Source organism: Dipodomys merriami, unplaced genomic scaffold (assembly GCF_024711535.1).
Source record: "Dipodomys merriami isolate MVZ:Mamm:240054 unplaced genomic scaffold, mDipMer1.0.p SCAF_2, whole genome shotgun sequence".
Taxonomy (NCBI): Eukaryota; Metazoa; Chordata; class Mammalia; order Rodentia; family Heteromyidae; genus Dipodomys; species Dipodomys merriami.
The window spans coordinates 74,412,832-74,438,552 of record NW_027203381.1 but is presented as its reverse complement, the minus strand read 5'-3'; the positions used below and the strand labels follow the sequence as shown (position 1 = coordinate 74,438,552).

At 46.2% G+C, this 25,721-nt stretch overlaps 1 protein-coding gene across 2 annotated transcripts; it reads left to right on the top strand.

Annotated features, from left to right (window-relative positions):
• The first annotated feature begins 1,644 nt into the window (after nt 1-1,644).
• On the top strand, nt 1,645-24,083 carry Nr1i2 (nuclear receptor subfamily 1 group I member 2). Of its 2 annotated transcripts, XM_070030140.1 has the most exons (10): nt 1,645-1,935; nt 2,502-2,636; nt 16,624-16,842; nt 17,805-17,938; nt 18,213-18,400; nt 19,125-19,399; nt 20,809-20,951; nt 21,115-21,231; nt 21,536-21,641; nt 23,013-24,083. In XM_070030140.1, exons 3-10 carry the CDS (start codon nt 16,652-16,654, stop codon nt 23,158-23,160), a joined length of 1,302 nt encoding a protein of 433 aa, XP_069886241.1. In that variant the 5' UTR covers nt 1,645-1,935; nt 2,502-2,636; nt 16,624-16,651; the 3' UTR covers nt 23,161-24,083. The 2 variants fall into 2 exon arrangements, with proteins under 2 accessions (XP_069886241.1, XP_069886240.1); XM_070030139.1 differs by lacking the exon at nt 2,502-2,636.
• Nucleotides 24,084-25,721: the final 1,638 nt, after the last annotated feature.

Genomic DNA, 25,721 nt, shown 5'->3' with positions numbered 1-25,721 from the left:
GCCCAGCCATTGGTTGAGATGGAGTCTCCTGAACTTTTATACCCAGATTGGCCCCACACTGCAACACCCTTCCCCCAGCCCCTCACAATCTCCACCTCCCGAGTAGCTAGGATTTCAGGCTTGATCCACTGGCACCTAGCAGTACTTACATATTTAAATATATTTATTTATATATTTAAATGCAAATATTCCTGGGAGGAAGAGAAAATATTTGATGAATGCAAAGCCAGGAAGGTACATCAGCTTTTCAGATCTGCTTTACCACAGTAGAAATGGGGGGAGGCGGGGGGAAGGAGAGTGTCAGGTACAATTTCACCTACTTTCCCTATGTGCTTGGGTTTACTTTAGGCCCTGGGGTCTGGGAGCATCAATAAGCTGTTGTTGTTTAATAACTGGATGCTTTGGTTTTTCTCCAAATGCTGCCATGACTAACACAGACTCTGTAGTTACCTACTAGCAAGACCTGGCAGTCCTGCGATCTATGGCACCTCACACTCAGAAATAAAGCCAGGCCCTTGTGAGTCGGGAGAGATGGGAGAGATGATGCAAGCCTATGTATTTGATCCATAACTCCTATGGCTAGCTGCCTTTCCCGGGCTGGGATCCTGCCCATTTTGCCCTGGGTGCGGACCTGCCTGGCTCCTTTCCATCATGGAAATGAAAATCCTGGGTGAATTCTTAACCCTTTTCAGCCTTCCCACACCCTTTGGCTATGACCTTCGAATCTGTAGCTTCTCTGAGGTACATCCAGACCTAGGATATTGCCCCCAGGCTATGTCTTGCTACCCAGATCACACAAGACAGGCTGTCTCCACTGAGAAGCAAGTTCAGTATTGTACTTGTTCTGGATCCTTCCTGCCCAAGGCACCCTCCTGGGCAGTTGAGTTTTGTGTCAACCTTTGCCAGTCCTGGTGGGACGCGGATGAGAAAATTACCCTCCAAACTTTCCCATGAGTCCAATGTCTCTGTTCCTGGTCAGTTTCTGTCTTGAAATTGGAGTGCACGTGACACATCTGTCTTATAGCCGTCCCCTGCTGTCCTACCTCTGTTTCCCTTCCTCTCACATCAACATCCCAGTGACAGACACTGTCATAATTTAGTACTTGTCTCAATTTTACCTGAAATAATACTGCCCAGGAAGGTAACTTAGACCAAGGAAGAAATCTTAAGGGAACTTTGCAGCCAGGGGCCAGTGGCTCATGCCTGCAATCTTAGTAACTCAGGAGGCTAGATCTGAGGATCGTGGTTTGAAGCCAGCCAAGGTAGAAAAGTCCATGAGACTCTTATCTCCAATTAACCACAAAAGGCTGGAAGTGGAGCTATGGTTCAAGCAGTAGAACCCTCGCCTTGAGCACAAAAGCTCAGGGACAGCATCCAGGCTCAGAGTTCAAGCCCCAGGACTAACCAAAAAAAAAAAAAGGAACTTTGCTCCCAACTGCTAATACACAAAGACTTTGAGAAGCACAGTTGGCCTAGAATTACTTGGGCAGAGTGGACAGGTATACTGCTCCTTCACTTCAGTGTTTGACAGGAAAGACAAGTGTGAGGGGGGGAGAAAAAAGGAGGGGTAATATAATGAGAGTAAATACGGTAATCTGTTGGTTTGCTAGTTCCTAGCTGGACTTGGGACTTAGGAGTGCCAAATGGAGCCACTTAGAGCCTACATTGGACCTGGGCTGAAATGCAGGTGAGAGACAAGCCTAGCTCATATCCGGAGATGCCATAGCTGAGGCCAACACAGGAAAAGGAAACTGTCCTTTCTTCAGCAGGACCTCAGCCTCTCCCTGCCAGCCCAGCCTTCACTCCTACAAAATGTGAGCAAAGCTGAGGCCCCACTGCACCCAGTGGCCGTGCTGCGCTTCTGTTTGGTCCTTCACCCCCAGTGTTCAAAGTGACACCCAAAGAAGTGGGAACAAAGCAGCTGCACCCCAGCAGGTATGGTCTTTCTTTACTGGCTTTTACTGGGGACCAACTGTCCCCCAGCTCCTGCAGAAGGGTCGTGGGAAGGAGAATGTGTCTCACACAGGAGGTCAGCAATGGTGGGCTGGGAAGCTTGGGGGCTTTGCACTCCCCTCGTTCCTCGGCTGAAAAAGAGAATGAAGACACGTATGGAATATTGAGCTCATGGCCCCTGCTTCCCTGGCCTACCCTTGCCTCTGAGAGGAATAAGTGTAGTAGATGCTAGAGTGGGTGGCTATGACTTAGCTGCGATGGACTGGAGTCCCCCAACCGGAAAATAATGCTGCTCTGGCCTGTGGGAGCCAGGATCAATTTACCCTGGATCTTCTGGGTTCATCTGGGTGAGGGTCAGCAGCCTCCGGTGCCAAGGACAGCAGCAGGACAGTCACCAAGCCTCGCCGCTCCTTGGAGGTCCCTCCCAGCCCTGTCACAACCAGGCACAGCACTGAGGTTGGGCTTTGGAGGTCTGAGTTTCCAGCTTGTATGGGGGGTCACCTTGTTCTGCAGACTGCCTCTGTCCTGAAATGTTCCATGTCCCCCAGGCTCTCTGCCTCCTCCCCTCCAGCACAACCCCTCCTGGCCACGTTGATGGCCAGAGGCGCGTCCCTAAGACCCTTGTAAATCTTGTGTGGGGCAGAAGACACCTCCAAGGCCACTGAGCCCTTCCCAAGTCAAAGGTGGGTCTGGGGCTTCTGTAGAAAGGTTGTGTGATGCTGCTGCTGGGCGGGTGAGTGGTCTCCACCCAGGTGAAAGGTTATGCATGATCTCCACTAAGATGAGTCTAAAGTATTCTGAGCTAGGCCTCAGAGACTATAGCTTATTTAATTAGTTGACTAATAGAAAAGATGGGTTTTCTGTACATGAAAACACTTAAAAATATATTAGTTATACACTAATCTTAGTCTAAACCTGAGATTCGCCAACTTTAAATTCACAGGCTAAATCTGGCCTTCCAGTTGTTTTATTTTTATCAATAAAGTTTTATTGAGACACAGCCATGTTCATTCACTATGCATTGTTGGTGGATGCTTTTGTCCTACAAGAGCAAAATGGTATAGTTGCACAAAAGATGGTACAGCCCACAGAGCCAAAATTGTTAACTATTCAGCCCTTCATAGCTCCTAGCAATCAACTTGATCCCAAATTATTCCAGAATAAACATCATGGGCAACCAAAAAATTAGTTATACTCTTTTTGGTAGGTATTCACTTTTTGAATTGTAAAATAATAAATAATTACATGGCCCTGGCAAAATGGCAAAGCAGGGTAGATAAAACTAAATTCTCCTTTGTTCACCTTGTTAATCCTGACCTCCTTTTCGCACAAAAGTAACCAGTGTACTGTGTTTATTACCCTTCCACACATGTGTATGCATGTACACATGTGTGTGTGTGTGTGTGTGATGGTCAGTGTGTTTTTCATCATGTCTTCTCATTCTCTTTTGCAATCAATAGCACGGCTTGGAGATTATCCATGTCTGTATGGAGCTCTACTTCAATAAGTGTACCTGCAGCCTAAGATTTTACAGTATAAAATCACTTCATTAAGCCAGTGCTTTGTGACAGATACTTTCTGATGTTTCAGATGTATCACTGGCCCTCAGTTTGTATTTATATATGTGGCTGGCATATGGGGCTAGTGTTTCTCTAAAGGAGACTCTGGGGAGTTCAATCTCTTCATTGCAGCTTATATGTGGTTTGATTTTGGAGCTGTCTAGCAGCTCTCCTCCATGCCTAGGTCACCCTACACCTTGTCAGCAGAACACTTGCTGTCTATTCTGTAGTTCATTTTATTCCTTTGGATGAATGAAAATGATGAACTGTTTTACTTTAGTTTATTGATGGCCTACTATTATAACCTCAATTGCAATTGAGGTTGAACATTCTTTTCCTTTTTTTTTTTTTGTGCCAGTCCTAGGTCTTGAACTCAGGGCCTGGGTGGTATCTCTGAGCATGTTTTTGCTCAAGGCTAGTGCTCTACCACTAGAGCCACAGCTCCACTTCCTGTGGGTTTTTTTTCTTTTTTGGTAGTTAATTGGAGATAAGTCTCACAGATGTTCCCGCCCAACTTGGCCTTGAACTAAAATCCCTAGATCTCAGCCTCCTGAGTAACTGGGATTAAGGGGTGTGCCACCAGTGCCCAGCAAGAATTCCTTTCATGAAATTCTTGGTTGTTGTATTTCTTTGACTTAATTATCCTACTCATGCCCTTAGTTTATATTATGTTTTTTTACTTATTTGTAGGAATGATGGATTGATTGATATTGATTGATTGATTTTATGGTAGTGAGGATTGAACCCAGGGCCTCATGCACAGTAGATATCTCCTACCCCGCACTCTACACCTGAGCTACATCTCCAACATTTCATTACCTATTCTTGATGTGGTTATCCTATGACACATATGTATCACTTCTTTTTGTTGTTAACTTTGTTTATAGGATATTTCTAGTTGATATAAATTTTTACTACTGTTGTTCTGGTTGTTGTTATTTTGAAGTCACTAAATTTGTTATTTTCCATCTTTGTGTATTTGGTCTGTGGAACTTATTTCAGGAAGCTACCTCAGCTTGTGAGATTGGGAAAGCATTTGGCAAACTTTCTTGTAATACTTTATTCACTTTAAAAAAAAAAAAAAGAGTCAAGCCAGGCTCTATTGGCACAATCCTAGCTACACAGAAGGCTGAGACCCAGAGGAGAGACGTTCAAAGCTAGCCTGAGCAGGATAGTCCACGAGACTCTTAATTCCAATTAATCAGCCAAAAGCTTGCCTGTAAATATGGCTCAGTAGTAGAGTATCAGTTGAGCAAGCTGGAGATGCTGAGTTCAAAGCCTGATACTAGAAGAAAAGATTGTTCATCCTCATGTAACTTATTTGAATGAATTATTTCAGTGTCATTTATGAAAAGTTTATCTTTTCCCTATTTATTTTAAATATCCTCTATTATGCAGAGGTGACATGTTATTCATCACAGGAATTCCCACTTATACATGTGGGTGTGTTGCCTTTTTTATTTATTTCCTTCTCCTGAGGAGCTTTTACCTACCTTCTTTCTTTTCTTTGTCTTTTCTTTCTTTTTTCTTTTCTTTCTGTCTTCCTTCCTTCCTTCCTTCCTTTTTTTTTTGTTGGTTGTGGGGCTTGAACTCTGGGCCTGGGTGCTGTCCCTCAGCTCTTCAGCTCAAGGCTAGCTCTCTACCACTTGAGCCACAGCACCACTTCTGGTTTTCTGGTGGTTTATTGGAGATAAGAGTCTCACAGACTTTCCTGCCTGGTCTGGCTTTGAATCATGATCATCAGATCTCAGCCTTCTGAGTAGCTAGGATTATAGGCATGAGCCACCGGCTCCCAGCAAGCTTTTACCTTTCTAACTGTTCTTTCTCTTAGCAGAAAATCTATGTAGTCTGATATTTTATTAGTTGCTTTATTGAATTCTCTTAATGGGAATGATATTTTCTTTTTGGAATTTCATATTATCTAACTACAGTGAGAGGGTTTTTTTTTCTCCCTTCCTTTCTTACTTAGCTGAAGAGGATTTTGCCTTATTGCATTTTCTTGGCCCTTAAGAACACTGCTGAACAACAGTCCTGGCAATAGGCAGTCAGGGTCGATTTATACCACTGTGTGGATTGTACACTTTGCAAGTCTAGGGTGGATTGTTCACAAAAACTTAGATGTTCTAGGTATTTTTTGTAATCTGCCTAATTTGAGTCACTTTTATTTCATATTGTGAGCTTGTATTTCTTGGAGCCTTCTCTGATTCCTTGAGCTTAGGGTTGAGACTATGTTCTTCCAAAGGATTTGTATTTACCTTTGCCACGAGTAGGTGGCTGCTGGTCAGAAAGTAACAAAGCTGTCTTCTACCCTTTGTTCAGACCTGTAGGAATGACTAGAGGTCTCCCTGAGTTTTTTCTCTGTCCTCTTCTCACCAATCCTCAATGTTTCAGAGAGCAGTACTTTGGGTTTTTTTATTTGCATGGTGATGGGACTCAAGTACATAGCAGAACTGTGGGCTCTTCATCAACAAGATCAGTGACTCAGGAAAGGGAGTAATGTTGATTCAGACTGTGGATGCAGTTGCTGGCTCTGTTCTCTGAGCCATGCATCCTAGCCATGTTCCCTTACTCCAGGTGTTGTGTGATGCATGGGGAACATGGGAACTCCCCCCCCCACACACTTTGCATTTAGGGCTGAGATTGGGCAGAGCTCTCTGTCTCCCAGAACCTGCTCCTCTGCCCACACCTCCTGCACGTCTATCAAATGCTTTAACAAGCCGTAAAAGTGAGAGAAAGAGACACAATTTACTCCAAGTTCCAAACAAGGAAGTCAAGGTATAAAACGGCAGGTGACAAGAGCACTACATGAGCTGAACAGGGCTAGGCAGTCAATTCAGATGACATTGTGGCCTGCCGGACACTGGAAACGGGGACAGAGTGTACTCGTGAGCCGATGCCAGCTGCCACCTCTGATCCACATAGAGTAACAGCCTTCTGACCTCGTGGGTCTGGTGACTGAGTCCCTGAAAGCACAAAGGCCAACTTCTATTTATGGTCACATGAAGGTATCAGATGAGCTCTCTTACTTGAGTCCATAAACTGTGACATTCATTTATTTATTATTAATATATTAATTTTTCTAGCCGATGATCCCCAGAGCCAGAGAGGAGGAACACTTTACTCATTGTATATACCTGAACCATTTCAAAAGAATTTTAAACATATGATCTCATTTTACCCTCACCCCCACCCCTGGAATTGTGTGATAAAATGTAAGTTAGGTGGCATATCTGTGTATAGTATAGAAAGAATCAGAATCAAGCAGAAAGAGAAAAGGTCCTGCTTACTGGCCTTCATCACTCAAGCCATTCCAGCACCCTGCAGCCTTCTTTATCATGTCCCAATCCACTGCAGGGAGGAGCCCTGCTGCTTGCTGTCTGTAGGTTACTGGCCTCTTCATGTGAGGCTGTGATTTCAACACAGCCCTGTGCACAAGTGACTTAATAAATTCACCAGTCTTCTCCCTGTATTGGATGAAGCCAACAGTTTCATGCTTCTCTTATAATCCATCTATTCTTACATTTTTCCCCCTTCTTTCTTTTTTCTCCCTCTTCTTTTCACTTAGGATCGTCTCACACCAAATATACACTGAACAAATAACTGTTTAATATTATTTGTCAGTTGTGGGGTTTGAACTCAGGGCCTGGGCACTGTCCCTGAGCTTTTGTGCTCAAGGCTAGCACTCTACCACTTTGAGCCGCAGTGCTACGTCCAACTTTCTGGTAGTTAATTAGAGATAAGAGTCTCATGGATTTCCATGCCTGGGCTGGCTTTGAACTGCGATTTTCTGATCTCAGCCTCCTGAGTAGCTAAGATTATAGGCATGAGCCACTGGTACCTGGCCCAATAACTATTTAGGGTGTGGCTTATTTCTCTTGTTTGTCTTCTCGGCTCCTCTAGCTCTAGGACAAACCAAAAAGATTTTTTTTTCTTTCATGCCAGTAGTGGAGATTGAAATCAGAGCCTGGGTACTGTCTTCAAGCTTTATTTTTGCTCAAGGCTAGCACTCTACCACTTGAGCCACTCCTGGCCTATTGGTGGCTAATTGGAAATGAGTCACATGGACTTTAGAGCCTGGGTTGGCTTCGAATTGTAATCCTCAGATCTCAGACTCCTGACTGGCCTGAGCCACTGGTGCCCTGCCAAGAAGATCTTCGCCATTCCATCTTTTCTGTGTGCTGTAATTTTCTATGTGCTCACCTGGATTTCTTAGGTCCTTACTCCTCCAAGTAGGATCTGCGTACTGGTTCCATCAACATCACAGAGAGATTGCTGGAAACGCAGGAGCCTTAGATCTCCCCCCTTTGAACTGGAAATTTGCCTTTTAGAAGCTGCGAGGTGGTTTGCATGAACATTAATGCTGCAGAGTCAGCTCTGAGATTTTAAGCAAAGGCTCCAGGTTGACTTCAACAGTGGGGATGGTGATGTAGAAATCTCAGCTGCTCATACCCTGGCTGCTCAGGAATTCAAATGTGGTTCAAAACTGAGATCATTCAGGATCAATGTGGCAGGTGGACCAGGCTACCTCTGTATTTCTTGCTGTGGTGCTTTTCACGCTGGGTGCTACTTTCCCTCCCATTTCCTTTCTGCTGCCGCTGTGCCTCCAGGTCTCTCCCTTCTCATGGCTGGCTTCACATCTGCCTTCTCTCCTCTCCTGTGTGCTCTGACTGCCATGCACAGGCATAACTGAGCCTGTTGGCGCTCAAACCAGACTTACAGTTTGGTTTTTCCTTTCAGTGTCCTTTCAACATTTCCTCGACATTTATTTACTCATTAAAATAGTTAAGTGGGAAAATACATATAAGCAAATGTATTAGCTTAATCATTTGTGTGGGGGTGGGGCAGGTGTGGTGTGTACTGGTATTGGGGTTTGAACTCAGAGCCTGAGTGCTGTTCCTTAACTTTTTTGCTCAAGGCTAAAACTCTACTACTTGGAGCTACAACTCCATTTCCAGCTTTTTGGTGCTTAAGTGGAGAATGATTGATTTGGTGATGGATTGGAAAGTCTCAAAAGCTTTCCTGCACAGTCTGGTTTTGACCTGTGATTCTCAGCCTCCTGAGAAGCAAGGACAACAGGTGTGAGCCACCAGCACCCAGCTACCCTATTTTTAAGTGTACAGTCCATAGTATGTATATTGGCATTGTTGGCAACCAATTTTCAGACCCTTTTCATCATATAAAATGGGAATGCTTGATCCAGTAATCAATACCTAGTGCTCTTTCTCTGGCAATTGTATTCTTTTTTTTTTTTTTGTATTTCTTTGAGTGTGATTGCTACTCTTCATATAAGGAAAACCAGACATTATTTGATTTTTTTGTGATTGACTTATTTCAGTTGGCATAATATTATTTGCATGTTTTAGCATTTAACCAAATTTACTTCCATTTCAAAACTGAATTATATTCCATTGTGTGCAGATACAACATTTTTTTTACTTGTTTATCTGAGGGGTTGTTTTCTATTTGTTTTGTAATATTGGGGATTGAATCCAGGGCCCTGCACCTGCTAGGCCACAGCTCTACCACCTCACTATACCCCTGGCCCAATTCATTCATCTGTGATGGGCATTTGGGTTGCTTTTCTCCTTTTAATTATTGTGAATTGTACTGCTACGAAAATAGGTGTGTAAGTATCTCTTCTAGACCTTGATCTTAGTCATTTGTGTGTGTGTGTGTGTGTGTGTGTGTGTGTGTGTGTGTATGTGTGTGTGTGATTACTAGGCTGCATATATTCCCCTAGTGATTAGTGATGTTGAACACCTTTTCAAGTGACAAGCAATCTTGGTGTTATTTCTTGTTGACAAGCAATCTCCTTTTAGTAAAAAAAAAAAAATGCTTACCATGTATCTTATGGTTAAAACAAATAGTTTACACTGTAGGATTTTCTGAACCCTCAACTTCTTAGAAGGCATGATTAAGTGTTTAGATAGTAGTAGTCTACTTACTTCCTGAAAACAGTTCCTCACCACACATTACTATGGTGCTAGTTCTTGTCCAGGTTTGTTTATCAACTGCACGAGGCTGTGGCCACACAGAGTGACACTGTGTGACGTTTGTACATCAAAGTGCCCTGAATATTGCCGTCTTGTCTGCATTGTCTACAAGCGTTTTGGAATCTCCCCCTGGGTGTGATGACTTCTTTGGTAGGGAAGGAAACAACTTCAAATCTCACTTTATTTCTGACTAGTTCCTGCAACGTTTTAGTGTCTATGAAGATGGTGGCAACTAGCAGTGCTCCAGCCAGCTTACCCTTGAAGGAGTCTGACATTCAGACTCTGGCAGGATCTGAACGTAGATATCTCTTGTCTGCAATCACGCCATCCTCCATGGGCCCCGGAAAGCCTGTGGCTCTTTCTTCATGTATCTGGCCCATCTGGCCAGGGGTATGCGTGTGTTGTGTGTGGGGCCGCAGAGCAGCTGGCCCTCACCACAGTAGTGTTTGCAATAGTCCCCTCTTGCAGGGAGACTGCAGACAGGAAGCTGTGGACCTGCATCTGTGACACTGTTTCCCCTCCTGGAATCGCCTCTGGAGTGAGGGCGTTTATACACACCTGTTTAATGACTAAGGAGGAGTGGAAGTTACGCCTTTTTAACCAAAAGCTTTCTTTGACTCCTATTCTATAAAGAAGGTATTTGATGGGCCTCTTCTCCACATCTTACGCTTCACTGTTACTCTTACTTTGCTACCCTCCCTCCTCCTCTCACCTAAGCCTACTCTTCCCCCCCTCGGAGCTGTTAGAAAGAAAATGAATGACCTGAATCCTTACAATGCAGATGAGATTTAAGAGCAACCATGTGGCAGAGGCAGGACAACCCCTGCGGCCAAGCAGTTCCAATCTTTGCCTTCCAAGCTTTGCCCAGCCAGTGGAGGTTTCCTTCTGGAGGCCTTTTAGTTTCTAGGTGTCACTACCCTCCTGATAGCATAGTCCCTTCCTCCATCTCAGAAGCCAACAGCTTAGCATCTGACCCCTTCCATGCCACAGCTCTTTCTCTTTAAAATTCATGTGATTTAGTTGGGCCCATCTGGAAAATTCTGTCTAAGAAAACATTCGCATGTTCTAGGATTTCAGGTATGAACACTATTCTGCACACCACAAGGACACACTTAAAAGTAGTATAAAGATATGTCCCACCATTCATTCATTCATTCATTCAGGTATTATTTCACTTACTCTTTCTAATGGCTGTCATTTATCATGATTTCCTTTTCTCTTTCTTTCTCAAAAATACATATTTTGGTTAGTACCTAACTCGGAAACTGTAACTTTGTATTTCTTTCTTTCTTCCTTTTTTTTTTTTTTTTTTTTTTTTTGTGTGTCGTGGGGCTTGCACTCTGGGCCTGGGCGCTGTCCCTCAGCTCTTCAGCTCAAGGCTAGTACTCTACCACTTGAGCCACAGCGCTACTTCCAGCTTTTTCTGCTTATGTGGTGCAGAAGAATTAAACCCAGGGCCTCATGCATGCAAGGCAAGCACTCTACCACTGAGCCACCTTCCCAGTCCTGTAACTTTGTATTTCTTGACTTAGGGAAGATTTCTCAAGTTGTTTAAGCTTCAGATTCTGTGGAAGTGGACTGGACACCTCTATCAGCCCATTGACTTCAACAGTGAAATTTCTTCTCCAAACACCACTGGCCAGGGAGACTTCTTGAGGTCAGGGTTGGCCAGCGCTCAGCACAGGCCAGCCAAGGGACTGGAAAGAGCAGATGTGGGCACACTTGTGTCTCAGACAATGATTCTCCTATCTCGGTGATCTTGAAGAGGCTTTACCTGTATAAAGTGCAGTATATAACAGCAGCCTCCAAGAACAAACCAGCCTGGTGTGCTTGGGGGCAAAAGATGATAAAAGCCCCCAAGCTATTTTATGCCGGGCCCATTGGCAGATGCCATGATTGTTGTGGCTTCTCTGGCTGGATGTTGCTCCTGTTGATGACCACACACTGCAGCTTTCTGGCCTTTCTCGTGATTCTTTCCTAGTCTCCCCATCAACCAGATGCCTTTCAGAAGACCAGTTTTTGAGTCTGACTGGTATGGGCTCTGACTCTGGCTTCATCTTCTCTTTCTCCTGAGCAGGGAGAGCAGCTCAGGTGTGTGTGCTCTGCGTAGCCTGACAGTACCACGTCCCCTTCATGGAGAAACACCACACTCATTGATTTAAGAGCATGCTAAGAACATAATGTTCTCTATGGTTTTCAGTATGAATACTGAATTTTACTTTTGTTTGTTTGTTTGTTTTTGGTAAAAGCCTCATTGAAGAAGTATTTTACTTTCACTGAATACAAGAGACCATCATTTCAACCCTCTTCTGGCTAGATTTCCCAGTCTGAGTGCTTAGATGCCTTACCCAGAAGCAAATACTGCTGTATTGGACTAAAAGCACACATCTAATTAGGCGCATTTTCCTGTTCCCAGAGCACCATTCCTGTAAGAGGGCTGGTCTGTTTCTAATAAAATCCCAAATGTTCTGTAATCATTATCTGCTGTTGTATAACAAATCTCCCTTACATTTATTAGGTTAAAACAATCCTGGGGTTGGAGTCTGGTGGCTCTCACCTGTAATCCTAGTTCATTAGGAGGCTAAGGTCTGAGAATCATGGTTTGAAGTCAGTTGGAGCAGCAAAGTCCAAGTCTGAGACTTTTATCTCCAATAACCAGCAAAAAGCCAGCAATAGAGGTGTGGCTCAAATGGTATGGTGTGTGCTTTGAGCAAAAAAGCTAAAGGACAGTCCTCCCCCCCCCACACACACACATACCTCACCTCCACCATCACTACCACCACCAGCAGCAGCAGCGGCAGCAACAACAAAACCCAAACAACTCTGTGCCGGACTGGGATGTGATCCTTGTACTCATGCTTTCTTGAGTCACTGGGATGACAGGTATGCGCCACTATGCTCAGTCATTGTACTTCCCCTGTGGTTAGGATGACAGGCAGGAATCATTGTATCTACCCATTGCTGAAATGGGGGGAGGAGGGCTCTCAATTTTATTTTTGCCCAGGCTGACCTCAAACCACAATCCTTCAATCTCTACTTTCCAAGCAGTTATATCACAGGCTTGAGCCACTGTGTCTGTTTATCTCTCTATTATCTTTTTAAAGATTTTAATTGGTATATAATACTTGCATATTTTATGGGGTATAGAATAATAATGCAATACATATGTGCAGTCTAGAATGGTCAAATTGATTAGCATTTCCATCTGTTCAGACATTCATCATTAGGAGCATGTGGACTCTTCTAATTATTTTAAAATACATCATAAATTGTAGACTAGAATTGCCCCTGCTGACCTTTGAATCACTGGAAACCTTTCTTCCTGTCCAATTGGACTTTGATCGCCATTATCTAGCCTCTAACTTTCCTCTTCACTCCCTTTCCTAATCTTTACTGAGCAGTATTCTGCTCCCTTTTTCTAAGAAACAAATCATATTTTTAGCTCCATAAACGAGTGAGAACAGGAAAGTCTTTGTCTTTCTGTGCCCCACTTACTTCATTTAACATAATATACTTCATTTTGTTCTTGATTCCCAGAAGTGACAGATTTCATTATTTTATGGCTGTAAAAGATAACACTGTGACACATTTTTTAATCTACTCATCTACCAACAGACACCTGAGTTGATTCCAGACCCCAGGCATTGTGAATAGTCACAATAAACATAGCAGTGGAGGTACCACTTTTGCAAACTGATTTCACGTCCTGTGGGTGTGTTTATGATTAGTGAAGTAGCTGAGTCGTATGGTGAACCTCTGTTTTTGAGGAGTTTTGGTATTTTTTCCATAATGCTATACTAAGTTATATTCCCATCAACAATGTGTGAGAATCTGCCATACTTTGAATCTCGTCAGCATGTTTTTAGTTTGTGTTTTGGATAAGAGCCATTCTTGTCCCCAGACACCCAGAAATGACATCTCATTGTCTTTTAATTGCATCTTTGGAGCATTTTTTCATACACTTATTGGCCACTTACATATTTCCTTTGTCTATTCTGATTATTTGCCCATTTTAATTGGATTTTTATGATGAGTTTTGTGAATTTCTTAGTCTAGATATCAATCCTTTGTCAAATGGGCAGTTTGTGCATATTTTCCCCTAGGCACGCTCTCTCTCTCTCTCTCTCTCTCTCTCTCTCTCTCTCTCTCTCTGTCTGTCTTGGGGCTTAAACTCAGGGCCAGGGCACTGTCTCTGAGCTTTTTTTACTCAAAGCTAGTACTCTACCACTTGAGCCACAGCTCCATTGCCAGCTTTTTGATGGTTAATTAAAGATAAGAGTATCGTGGACTTTCTTGCCTGGGCTGGCTTTGAACCAAGATTTTCAGGTCTCAGCCTCCTGAGTATGTAGGTTGTCTCTTTACTTCACACACACACACACACACACACACACACACACACACACACACACACGTGAAGGTGATGTACAGAGGGGTTACAGTTACATAAGTGAGGTAATGAGTGCATTTCTGTTACCCCTTCCCTCGCTCTATTTTCTTTACTGTGCAGAAGCTTCTTAATTTGATACAATCCCAGTTTTCCACTTTTGCTTTTGTTGCTACATTTTTGGATTATATATGTGTGTGTTATATATGTGTGTGTGTGTGCGTATACACACACACCTATATAATTAAAATCTTTGTCACCATCTTGGTGACAAAATGTTTCTCCTTGTGTTTTATCTGTTTCTACCATTTTCCCTGTGTTTTTCATTCAAGTTGCCTTTCAGCTTCTTCTTTTCTCTCTAGTGCCTTCCTTTTCTATCTCTTATGGCTTTCTTCCTTCCTTCCATTTTTCCTTCTTCTCGGTTACCTAGCCAAATATCATATTCCTCCACTTATTGCAGATATATTGGGCATTTTAACAAGCATACTTTATTAATTAAAATCTAAGTCATTTACTTTCTTCTTTTCTCTCACCAATATAGACCACAGACAACTTGCACTATGGCCACCCACCGCCTGGCTTCTATTGGGTGCATATGTCAGTTGGATTTCTCTCTCTAATGATATTATTATTGGTTCATATAATCACTGTTCAGATTTTGGCATCTAGTTTTATTCATCTTTCAAATATACGTGGTTAATTGTATACCTTTTTTTCTTTGCTTATATCTTCAATCTCTTCTACTGTTTATTTAAACATGTTTGTGTTTGTTGATTTGGGGAGTTGTTGCATAGTTACTTGTGCTGAAGTTGCTTTTGCTAACTCATTCATGGTGCTGTATTTGTCTTTGGTTCATGATTTGTGAGCTTTTTTTTTCTTTATTTTTTTTTGTTTTTTTGTTTTGTTTTTGTTTTTTGTTTTTTTGTTTTTTTTTGGAGGGGTGTCCGGTTGTGGGGCCTGAACTCTGGGCCTGGGCACTGTCCCTCAGCTCTTCAGCTCAAGTTCTACCATTGAGCCACAGCGCCACTTCCGGCTTTTTTCTTTTTGCTTATGTGGTGCTGAGGAATCGAACCCAGGGTCTCATGCATGCAAGGCAAGCGCTCTACCACTGAGCCACCTTCCCAGCCCCGATTTGTGAGCTTTTGCTTATAATCCTTGGAAGTTATTCATGTAACTATGTCCTGTGGATGGGAAGGAGAAGGTGAGCTCCTTCAGAGCAGAGCAGCTGCAGCTGCCTTACTGGGTATCCGAGAGAACTGTTAACCCAAGGGAACTTTACACCAAATCCTCGGTTGCAGGTTTTTGTGGACAACTCAAATATACCTTATTTCTGCAAGCTGATATAAAGTTAGAATTATAACTTGAACACTTAGGAGAGATCCTCTTTGCATATTCGTGCAGTTCAAGTTTCTAGTCCATCAGTATGATTCACAGTTTTCTAGAGATCTAAGATCAAGGACAAGTTAGTTCCCTGTTCACTATGAGAGGTGAAATGTTGGGTGCCATCTGTTGAATAATTTCAACAGAATTTATTCTCTGAATGGAAATTTTCCTGGGAGTTTTATTTTGGTTTTGGAAAAAGTAGCATCATCTATGGAAGGCTGCTTTGGACAGGGGTGTGTGTGTGTGTGTGTGTGTGTGTGTGTGTGTGTGTGTGTGTGTGTGTGTGTGTGTGTGTGTGAGTGAATGAGTGTATACCAGTACTGAGGCTTGAATTCAGGGCCTGAGCACTGTCCCTGAACTTTTGTGCTCAAGGTTACGGTTCTACCAGTTGAGCTATATAGCTCCACCTCCAGCTTTTTTGGTATAATTGGAGATAAGAGACAACCAGAACTTTGTTGCCTGGGCTAAGCTTGAAACTGTGATCTTGAGATCACAGCCTCACCTGGCTCCCTAGACAGACTTTTGAGCATGGTGAGGTCAGTTGCTAATTTCTACTCACCATCTTCAGTGCCCATTCCAAGTAGAATTCATGTCGCACTGTGGAGAGGGGCGTGGCCTGGGAAAGACATCCTGAGCACGGCTCTATTAATGAGCACAAGTTCTTATTTATCCACTCACACTCCACCTCCACCATGGTGGAGATCCTGGCTCCACTCTCACAGCTGTTTGGTTTTTCAGTTGAAAGTCTTGCTTCTTCTCAGTATTTCAGTGCTCTCTCTTTCTCTCTGGGATCTTGGACCACATCACACCTGCAAGGCCATCCTCCCTCTAACTCCTCAGCTCCCGAAGTCATTTGGAAGAGTAGTGTGTCCTATGAGCCATTCACTCTTCAAGCTTTTTTTTTTTTTTTTCAAGTTGTGGGATTTGAACTCATGGTCTGGGCACTGTCCCTGAGCTCTTTTACTCAAAGTTAGCACTCTGCCACTTTGAGCCATAGCTCAACTGACTTTGAACTGCGATCCTCAGATCTCAGCCTCTTGAGTAGCTAGGATTACAGGCATGAGCTACCATGCTCAAGCTTTGACCAGCCTCTTCAACTCATCCTCTCAAGTACTATTTGACCCGATCCAGACCGCCTCTCCTCCTCTTTCTCTTCTCACTTCTTCCCCCTGATCACCCCATCTCTCCCACAGGTGTTCTATCCTAAGACATTCTCCCACATTTTTGTTTTCCATGACAAGTCAGCTCTTTGGCCTAGCACCAGACCCAAATGTGAGCCATGTTCAGAAAGCATAGTCCCTAGCCGGTCACTGTCCAGCCCTTTCATGCTCTATTTGTTTTTCACTTCTAGTTCAAGAGGCTAAGAAGAAAACCTGGAGATGAGACCTGAAGAAAGATGGAGCCAGGCTGCCCCTGTGGCCTGTGAAGAAGCAGACTCGGTTTCAGGAAGGTCCACCACCGATGTAGACGAAGAAGATGGCAGTCCCCAAATCTGCCGTGTCTGTGGGGACAAGGCCAATGGCTACCACTTCAATGTCTTGACATGTGAAGGCTGCAAGGGGTTCTTTAGGTAGAGTCACGCACCAACCTTCGCTCACCTGCTGCCATGGGTACACTGGGGCACATCTAACTGGATCTTCCCTTAGCCCTCCAGGCAGTGTCTCAGAGGCCTCAGTTTGCTCTGTCTCCAATCTGTCTCCATTCAAACGAGCCATTTCTATAGCAGAGGATTCTTTCATCTTCCATTCTTGCTGGATGTACCCAGTCAAGGTCCCCTTCCCTTAAAATACTCCTTGTTCCTCATGGGTTCTTGAATAAAAGATGAGTCAGTAAAAAATGAAAGAATAGGGAAATCCAAGGGGCAAGTGTTCAGTCTTATAGGGAAATTAAGTAAAGACTGGGCATACAATGAATGGATAAAATAGTCTCATCTCCAAATAGACAGGGAGGAGCCACAAATGAGGCACTAAACTATTCCATCTCAAAAGCAAGGCAGCCCTGGGCAGAAGATTCATATTGTCCAGCTGAAGAAACAGAAAGACTAGAGCCAGGCAGCTCAGCAAGGCTACTCTCAGCACAGAAGGGAGGGGAGAAAGGAATGGGTGAGGAAGGATCAGACCACCCCCACCTTTGAGTCCTTATTTATTCCCCCAATGGCCAGCCTAATTTGGCTCTCTCTTGCTTCCTGGTGGTTGAATATTCACCTTTCCCCACAAATCCTAAAGATGGGGTACTGGTCAACATGTGGGTAGACCACTCAGACTTCTGCCCCAGGACATAGGAGAAGGACCCTCCCGACCTCACTGTAGCAAGCTGTGTGTTGTGACAAGTTCAGTGTCACCAGAGTGAAGAGCCTCCAGCTGCCAGGGCCAGGCCTTGGGGACAGACCTCCACGGCTGCTCCTGCAGCTAGCTGGGTGAGCCAGGCCTCTCCTCTGAGTAGCGTGTGGCCCCAGCGGCCTGGCATCCCTGGCCTAGCTCGGAGCCAGGTGTTCCCAGCACGGTGCCCCAGTTGCCCCCTCTCCTCTCGCAGGAGGGCCATGAAACGCAACGTGCGGCTGAGGTGCCCGTTCCGCAAGGGCACCTGCGAGATCACACGCAAGACGCGGCGGCAGTGCCAGGCCTGTCGCCTGCGGAAGTGCCTGGAGAGCGGCATGAAGAAGGAGAGTGAGTGATGGGCGCTGGCAGGCTGTCCGGGCACCGTGCGCTCTGGGTGGGTAGGTGGGATGGGGGGGTTCCCCGGGGAGAGGGGCCGGGGGAGGGACGCTGGGGGCGCACACCGTGGCCAGACACGGGGGGCAGTCACTGGTGTGCACACACGCTGTGCGTCTGGATGTGAGCGCGCACGTGTGCGTGGAAGGCTGCCGCTGCTGGTTTTTTCTCACCTGGATGAGGAGGGCACGCGTGCATAGCCTGCTTCGCGGCCCTCCCCACCCCGCAGTGATCATGTCCGATGCTGCGGTGGAGCAGAGGCGCGCCCTGATCAAGAAGAAGAAGAAGGAACGTCTGGAGGCGCAGCCCCCCGGGGTGCAGGGCCTGACCCCCGAGCAGCGTATGTTGATCGCGGAGTTGATGGACGCTCAGACGAAAACCTTCGACACCACCTTCTCCCACTTCAAAGATTTCCGGGTAAGAGGCCTTTCCACCTGGCTGCGGCTCCTCATAAGCCCCAATGGGTTTATCCCTCGCCCCCAGGGATTCCTACAGGGGAGACTCAGGGAGGTCCTGGACTCAGGAAGCTCCAGAACCTTGGGGGAATCTGTGAGGAATGCAGATTCCCAAGCACTTCTCTGAAGTGGGGGACAAGACTCCCTGGGTTGGAGAATCTCTGCCCAGTCTTCCCATTTTAGGTTTGAGGCTAAACGGAGAGGAGGCTAAGTAAAGTCCCAGCCTGTGGATGGCATAGGGGGATTTTTGAAAGGTATGCTGGAATAGTGACCTTTCTGTGGGCCCTCCCCCAGGGCCTCTCTCCCTGAGTGCGCACAAGTATCTCAGGTGATCTGCCCCAGCTCCCCGAAGGGGATTCGATTGGCCCAGAAATCTCAGCTTCTGCCCTTCCCACCTGTAGCTCCTGAGCCCCACAGTAGGGATGCTTGGGAGAAACATCTGGAAGGAGAAACACCCCCGCTCCCACCCTCCACATGGACCAGGCATGAACACGTTTGGCCATTCATTCACAGATTCACAAAGCATCACCCGATAGTGCCAGAAAGAAGGAACAAGGGCTGAGTGTGCATGCGGCTGCGCATGGACCTGCATTTGTCAGGTGCAGTGGCCATGTGGGGCATGGATGGAAACATCTCCATGAAAACACACAGCCTGTCCCCTCTCCCGCCTCCTGTGTGCATTCTAGCTACCAAAGGTGTTCAACAGTGAGTGTGAGACCCCAGAGCTCCTGCAGAGTCCACTGGGAGAGCCGTCTCTCAACTGGAGTGAGTTCAGGAAAGAGCTCTGTCCCATGAAGGTTTCTCTGCAGCTGCGGGGGGAAGACGGCAGCGTCTGGAATTACAACCCCCCGGCCTACAGGGATGGCAAGGAGATCATCCCCATGCTGCCCCACCTGGCTGACATGTCAACCTACATGTTCAAGGGTGTCATCAACTTCGCCAAAGTCATCTCCTACTTCAGGTAGGCCATGAGGGTTGAGGGGGGGAAATGTGGAGAGGAAAGGAAATGGCCTAGAGGTTCACAGGATCTGGGCCCCAGGAGTTTAGGGGATGGACTTCAGTGGCAAAGGAGAGTCTGTTAACCCCAGCAAAGGGCTGTTGTACGAAATAAGAAATGTCCCCCCAAATAATGGCCACTTCCCTTCCCTTTTCCACCAGAAGGGCAGAAATCACAATTGGACTTTTTCAGAGCCAAGAATGAGTTGGATGGGAAAAAGAAAGAATTGCAGAAAGGGAAAAGAGAAGAGAGGAGGGAATAGACATTGGACTTCCAGCTGTCTCTTTCCAAGGGGAGGATGGGTGACACTGACATCCAAAGAGCCAGGTCTAGACATAGCTGGACATAGAGGTCACAGCCAACTGGGCTCATCAGGCAACCCAGTACCCCTTGTGTAATGAGAACCTAGTTCCATAAGATAAGGTCTCAAGGACTGGAGAGGGTGCAAGGTATATTTGCCTTGGGGCTAGCCACCTTGCTTGCTGAGCCTGGACAAGTGGGGCTGAATCACACATGCAAAAAGCCTGGATTTCATTGGTAGGGAGAGGGCAGGTGCGAATAGCCAGGCTCAAGTCATCCAGGCTGTCTGGAGAGAAAGGGCAGAAAGAAGTATGTGCACATTAATACTGGGAGCGATTATCTCCACTCTACAGAGCTCAAAAAGGAATGACATGTATGGGACTCTGCACTCTGGCAACAGCTCTAGGAGGGGCAAAGACAGCTTGGCTTGAAAAATGAGCACAATTTACTTAGGTGATGCTCTAAGTAGAGCAACTGAGGCAGAAGAAGGCTAAGAAACATGAGCTAAGACATTGACTGTAGGCCAGTGGCTATGTGAGAAGTTGGAGAGGATGGGCCAGGTTGTAAAGCTCCTACATGTCAAGCTAAGTGGGCCTGGAGGGCTCCCGAGGGCAGCAGGAGAGGAGAGGATGCTGTAGGGGAAAGTCACTTGCTTGGCTCGACTGTCATGGGCAGAGACTGGAGGGAGCCATAGTCCTCTGGAGGAATCCTTCCTGCCTGTTTTCCTCCTCCTTTTCCTTCTCCTCCTCCTCTTCCTCTCCTGCCTCTCCTCCTTCCCCTTCTCCCCTTTCGACTCTCCTCCCTTTCCTCTTCCTCTCCTCCTCCTCTACCTCTCTCTTCTCCCCCTCCTGCTTTTCCTCCCCTCCTCTGCCTCCTTTTCTTTTCTCTTCCTTCCTCTCCTCCTGCAGCCTCTTCCCTTAATCCTCCCCCTTTCCCTCCTTTCCTCCCCCCTTTCCCTCTTCCTCCTTCTCTTCCCCCTCCTCTTCCTCTTCCTCCTCCAACTCCTGGATTATCGGGGTGGCCTGTGGGTAGTTTCCTGGGAGCTGTGATCCCCTCCCCATCCTTGCTGCCAGGGACTTGCCTATCGAGGACCAGATCTCCCTGTTGAAGGGGGCCACCTTTGAAATGTGCGTACTGAGGTTCAACACGTTGTTCAACACAGAGACGGGGACCTGGGAGTGTGGCCGGCTGGTCTACTGTTTTGAAGACCCTGAAGGTGCCCTGGTGGAGGGAGGCGGGGAAAGGAGGAGGCAGTGGTGGGAGAGAGGGAGCTACAATAGGCTCTCCTGGGCTGGCAGGGCAGGAAGACTGGGCAATGGTGAGGGAAGGCTGGCTCCTGGGTCAGCGTCCTGTTTCTCCATCAATATACCCATCCACAGGTGGCTTCCAGAAACTTCTAGTGGATCCTGCGATAAAATTCCACTACATGCTGAAGAAGCTGCAGCTGCATAAGGAGGAGTATGTGCTGATGCAAGCCATCTCCCTCTTCTCCCCAGGTGATGGCTTTGCCCAGCTGGTGTCATTTCCTCAGAGGATCTGCCCCTAGCCCACCCACCCTCTCCCCAGGGAACTTTCCCACCACTAGCCTGTCTCCCCTACTCAGCCCCCAGCTAGACTGCAGACAGGATGGTTTCTCTGGGTCAGTGGGGTGACACAGAGAGCGCCAATGGGCCTCCTTCCCAGCCCTGCCTGGGTGACTTCTCCAGCTTTGAAGGTGCTTGGTGGGGAGAGGCGAAGGGGGGAGCCTGCCTGTGTCCGGCCTGCCCTTGCTGATACCACTCCCTTCCCTTCGCTCCACAGATCGCCCTGGTGTAGTACAGCGCAGGGCAGTGGACCAGCTACAGGAGAGATTTGCCCTCACCCTGAAGGCCTACATTGAGTGCAGTCGGCCACAACCTGCCCACCGGTGAGAACAGGCAGGGAGAAGGCTGCATAGGGCACTGGGATCCTGCTTGCAGCTCTGCCCTCCCGCTCTCTGCCTGCCTGAGCCTCTCAGGCAGCAATATATTTCTGAGGTAGCCTCTGACATCTCAGGCTCTGGGGATGCATCCTGTGGCCTCCACCGAGACCTGCCCTTCCTGGTTAGCTCTGGCACCAGCCTAGTCATGATGAAACTAGAGGCTAGATCAGATGAAGGGACATTTGTCTGCTCCTATCAAAAACCAGATGCCCCCAAGTCTCCTACAGGGTCTTCTAGCAATGGCCAGTAATGAGCCATAATGATAGTGCAGATAACAACGATACTGACCATAAGACAATCACAACAGTTATTATTTCTTGGGAAGTGCTGGCCACAATGCCCAACAATTTCTGTGTGTTATTATCTTTAATCGCCCCAGAATGTAGTTGTAACAGTGTCCTGTAAAGGCCTGAGGCTCAGGGCTATGACCTAAGGTTCTACAGAGGGGTGGAGACTGGCATGGGCTCAAAACAGACCAAAACCAAAGCATAAGCTTTAATACTTTCCCAGGAAGAGTACAAACCAAGACTAGGAAGGAAGCAACCTATCTGGTTCTGGTTGCAACTCAAAAGAAGGCTACTTGGAAGGTGGCCTCAACAGAGGCCCAACACCCTCACTGGACCTTAGTATTCCTACATTCTAGTGTCCAGTCTGATGCCCACAGCCTGAGAACCAGGAGAAACTTGGGTCACAAAGCGCCTGATGTCCTGAGGATTAAGGCAGCCAGCCCTGGTACTAGAGTGTTGACTTGAAACTCAAATTCTCCCTTGGCCCACACCAGCTTCCTTTTGGGCTCAGAAGAAGATGAGATGCTAGAAGTGGCCATGTCAGTCTTCCCGCTGTATATAGCCAAGAGGCTGGAGGTGCCAGCCAGCTTTCTTTATCTTCTGGAGAGAAGGAGGCATGTAGTGTATCCAGACAGACACTAGATCCAGAGTTAAGTTCAGGAAGAGAGCTGAGTCTGCAGGTCTTGGCTCCTGGATTTTAACCAAGAAAGTGATCCCTGGTCCCTTTTCCCTAACCTATGTATTTGATGCCTGTAAGTCAAATACATTTATGCCTGTAAGTGCCTTCCCCACTAAGATGTCTATGTATTACTCAAGGCTTTTAGGACTTTAGCCTCTGGGTGGGGTGGGATTACAGCTTCTACCTGAAGTGCTGGCATGCCGTCTGCCCTCCTTGTAGATGAGCTAAAGGAATTGGATGACCTGAGCTGTCCCGAGACTGACCTTGCACTCTCAGAGATGTGTCCAGGGGGCTGGAGGATGGGAGAGAGGGCGGCTGTATCTCCATCCTCTTCCTCCGGCTGACCCACAGGTTCCTGTTCATGAAGATCATGGCTGTACTCACAGAGCTACGGAGCCTCAATGCTCAGCACACCCAGCAACTGCTGCGAATCCAAGATACCAACCACTTCTTCACCACCCCACTCATTCAGGAGCTGATCAGCAACACAGATGACTGAGCAGCTGTCTCTAAGTGAGGCTTCTGTGGGACAGGCAGACCCGGAGCCTTCCGCCCGAGCTGCCACTTCCAGGGCTACACAGATGGACACCGTGATAGCTCACACTGCCTTGTGACCCCAGCTGGCAGGCATTTCTCCAGAAGGGGACTCAGTTCAGCAAAGGAAAACTACAGACCCCATGTGGACAGACACTATCAGGGTGGCAAAGCTGCCCTTCCCTTAGACAAAGCCCTGTGGTCTGGGAATAAATCTCTAAATCCCACTAAGTCCCAAATCCCACAGAAGTAATGGGGTTGGGAGAGAGAAGGGGTGACCAGGCCTGGGCCAACTGATGGTCCACACTCATATACCAGCTCAATGGCTTGGCTTTTCATTGGCATTTTTAATGTTCAACCCCAACACCCAGCCACGTTCTAGCTGCTCAGTGGATTCCAGGCCTGTGTCCATCATTCATGCAGTGACTTATCTTCTAGAGAAGCCAGGAGGCCTGCATTACATGCAAGAAGCGTGTCACGACCTTGTTCTGTGCACATTATTCTGGGTCTGTGCATCCACTCAAATACATTAATAATATCAAGACCTGCTTGAGTTGGTATGCAGTGGTGACTGGGATATAGATTCTGACCTGAGTTTATAGTTAAGAAAACAAAGCACTTGTTATTAATAGTTCCCCAAACCCTGTCATAACAAACATGAATCAAAACAAGTGACATGTGACCTAGCAGAAGGAACTTTACATGGAGGCTGAAGCTGCACTGGGGTTCAGTGAGACCAAGGTGCCAAGGACAGGTCCCTGTGGGAAGACAGGGGCTGCCTGTCTGACTTTGGGTAGGTATATCCACTCCCATCCTGACTGGGGCCTGGCTTCAGATGTGTGGCGACAAGCCCAAGGGGACAGTTAATAAATGTGCCACTTGCATGCACTGATGTTCCTGTGCATCTCTTCTCAAAGGGTGTAGAAGTGTCTGCCTTGCTCACAACCATTTATGAAAATAAAAATGCTATTTCCACAATCTACACTTCACTTTACATAAGAATGAGGCTTAGCAAATAGATTCCTGGGTTTCATGTGAAGTCAAGGCAAGGAGATTTAAGATATGTAAAACTTTTGCGATCTCCTTTTTGGGGGAAGAAAGAAATGTGGGAGTAGGGAAATAGAAATTTTAACAAATGTACAACACGCTAGGCACTGGTGGCTCATGCCTGTAATCCTAGCTACTCAGGAGGCTGAGATCTGAGGATCGCAGTTCAAAGCCAGCCTGGGCAGGAACATCCGTGAGACTCTTTGTTTGTTTGTTTGTTTGTTTTTTAACTGTATTTTTTTTTCTCTTTTCTTCTTTGGTACTGGGGATCGAACCCAGGACATTGCACTTGCTAGGCAAGCGCTTTGCCAATGAGCTACATCCCAGCCCCCCGTGAGACTCTCATCTCCAACAAACCACCAGAAAACTGGAAGTGGCACTGTGGCTCAAGTGGTAGAGTGCGCGCCTTGATCTGAAGAGCTGAGCATCAGCACCAAGGCCCAGAGTTCAAGACCTATGACAGACAAAAAAAAAAAAAGCACAACATGATGTAATCTCAGCACTCAGGAGGCTAAGGCAGGATCAAGAGTTTGAGATCAGCTTGGACCTCCATTGTGAGACCCTGTCTCAATATATACATATATACATGCACATTTTACTATTTTATTACTGCCCTTTATACCTACCTGTAGACTCCACTGGTATAAAAACATAAACATGATTTAATTTGTTCATGAGTGTTCTGTACAAACACTTAAATGCATATAAATGTAAGACTGATTTTACCTTTTTTGTGTGTATGCTGTTATTGGGCACTGTCATTTGGCTTTTTCACTGAAGGCTGGCACTCTGCCACTTGAGTCACAGCTGTACTTTTGGCATGTTGGTAGTTAATTGGAGATAAGTCTCATGGGCTTTGAACTGTGATTCTCAGACTTGAGTTTCCTGAGTAGCCAGGATTACAGGTATGAGCCACCAGAGACTGGCACTGAATTAATTTAAAATATGTTGTTACAAAAAAGCTGCAAGCAATTGAGTTGCTTAATGCTCAGCATTGCCCAGGCCCAGAGTTCAAGCCCCATGACTGACAAAAAAAAAAAGGCTCAGCATTTTACAAGAAGCAGGATTGTTGTTTTTTGCTAGTCCTGGGACTTGAACTCAGGGCCTGGGTACTGTCCCTGAGCTCAAGGTTAGCACTCTACCACTTGAACCACAGTGCCATTTCTGCCTTTTTCTGTTTATGTGGTACTGAGGACTCAAATCCAGGGCTTCATGCATGTTAGGCAAGCACTCTACCACTAAGCCACCTTCCCAGCCCCAAGCAGGATAATTTTTGAGGAATCACTAAGTGAAAGTAATAAACTTATTCTTTCTCCTACCTTTAGATTTACTAGTCTCTCAATGGGCTTCTTTATTCCAGGTTGGCACTCTTATCACTTGAGCCACAGTTCTACTTCCTGTTCTTTTTTTGCTGGTAACTAAAGACTTTCACTGACTTTTCTGGGCTGGCTTTGAACAGCAATTCTTAGATCTCAACCT

Coding starts and splice junctions, on each gene's coding strand:
- Nr1i2 (XM_070030139.1), top strand. CDS start 16,652: ATGAGACCTGAAGAAAGATGGAGCCAGGCTGCCCCTGTGGCCTGTGAA. Junction 16,843..17,804: donor GGCTGCAAGGGGTTCTTTAG/GTAGAGTCACGC, acceptor CTCCTCTCGCAG/GAGGGCCATGAAACGCAACG. Junction 20,952..21,114: donor CTGTTTTGAAGACCCTGAAG/GTGCCCTGGTGG, acceptor ACCCATCCACAG/GTGGCTTCCAGAAACTTCTA.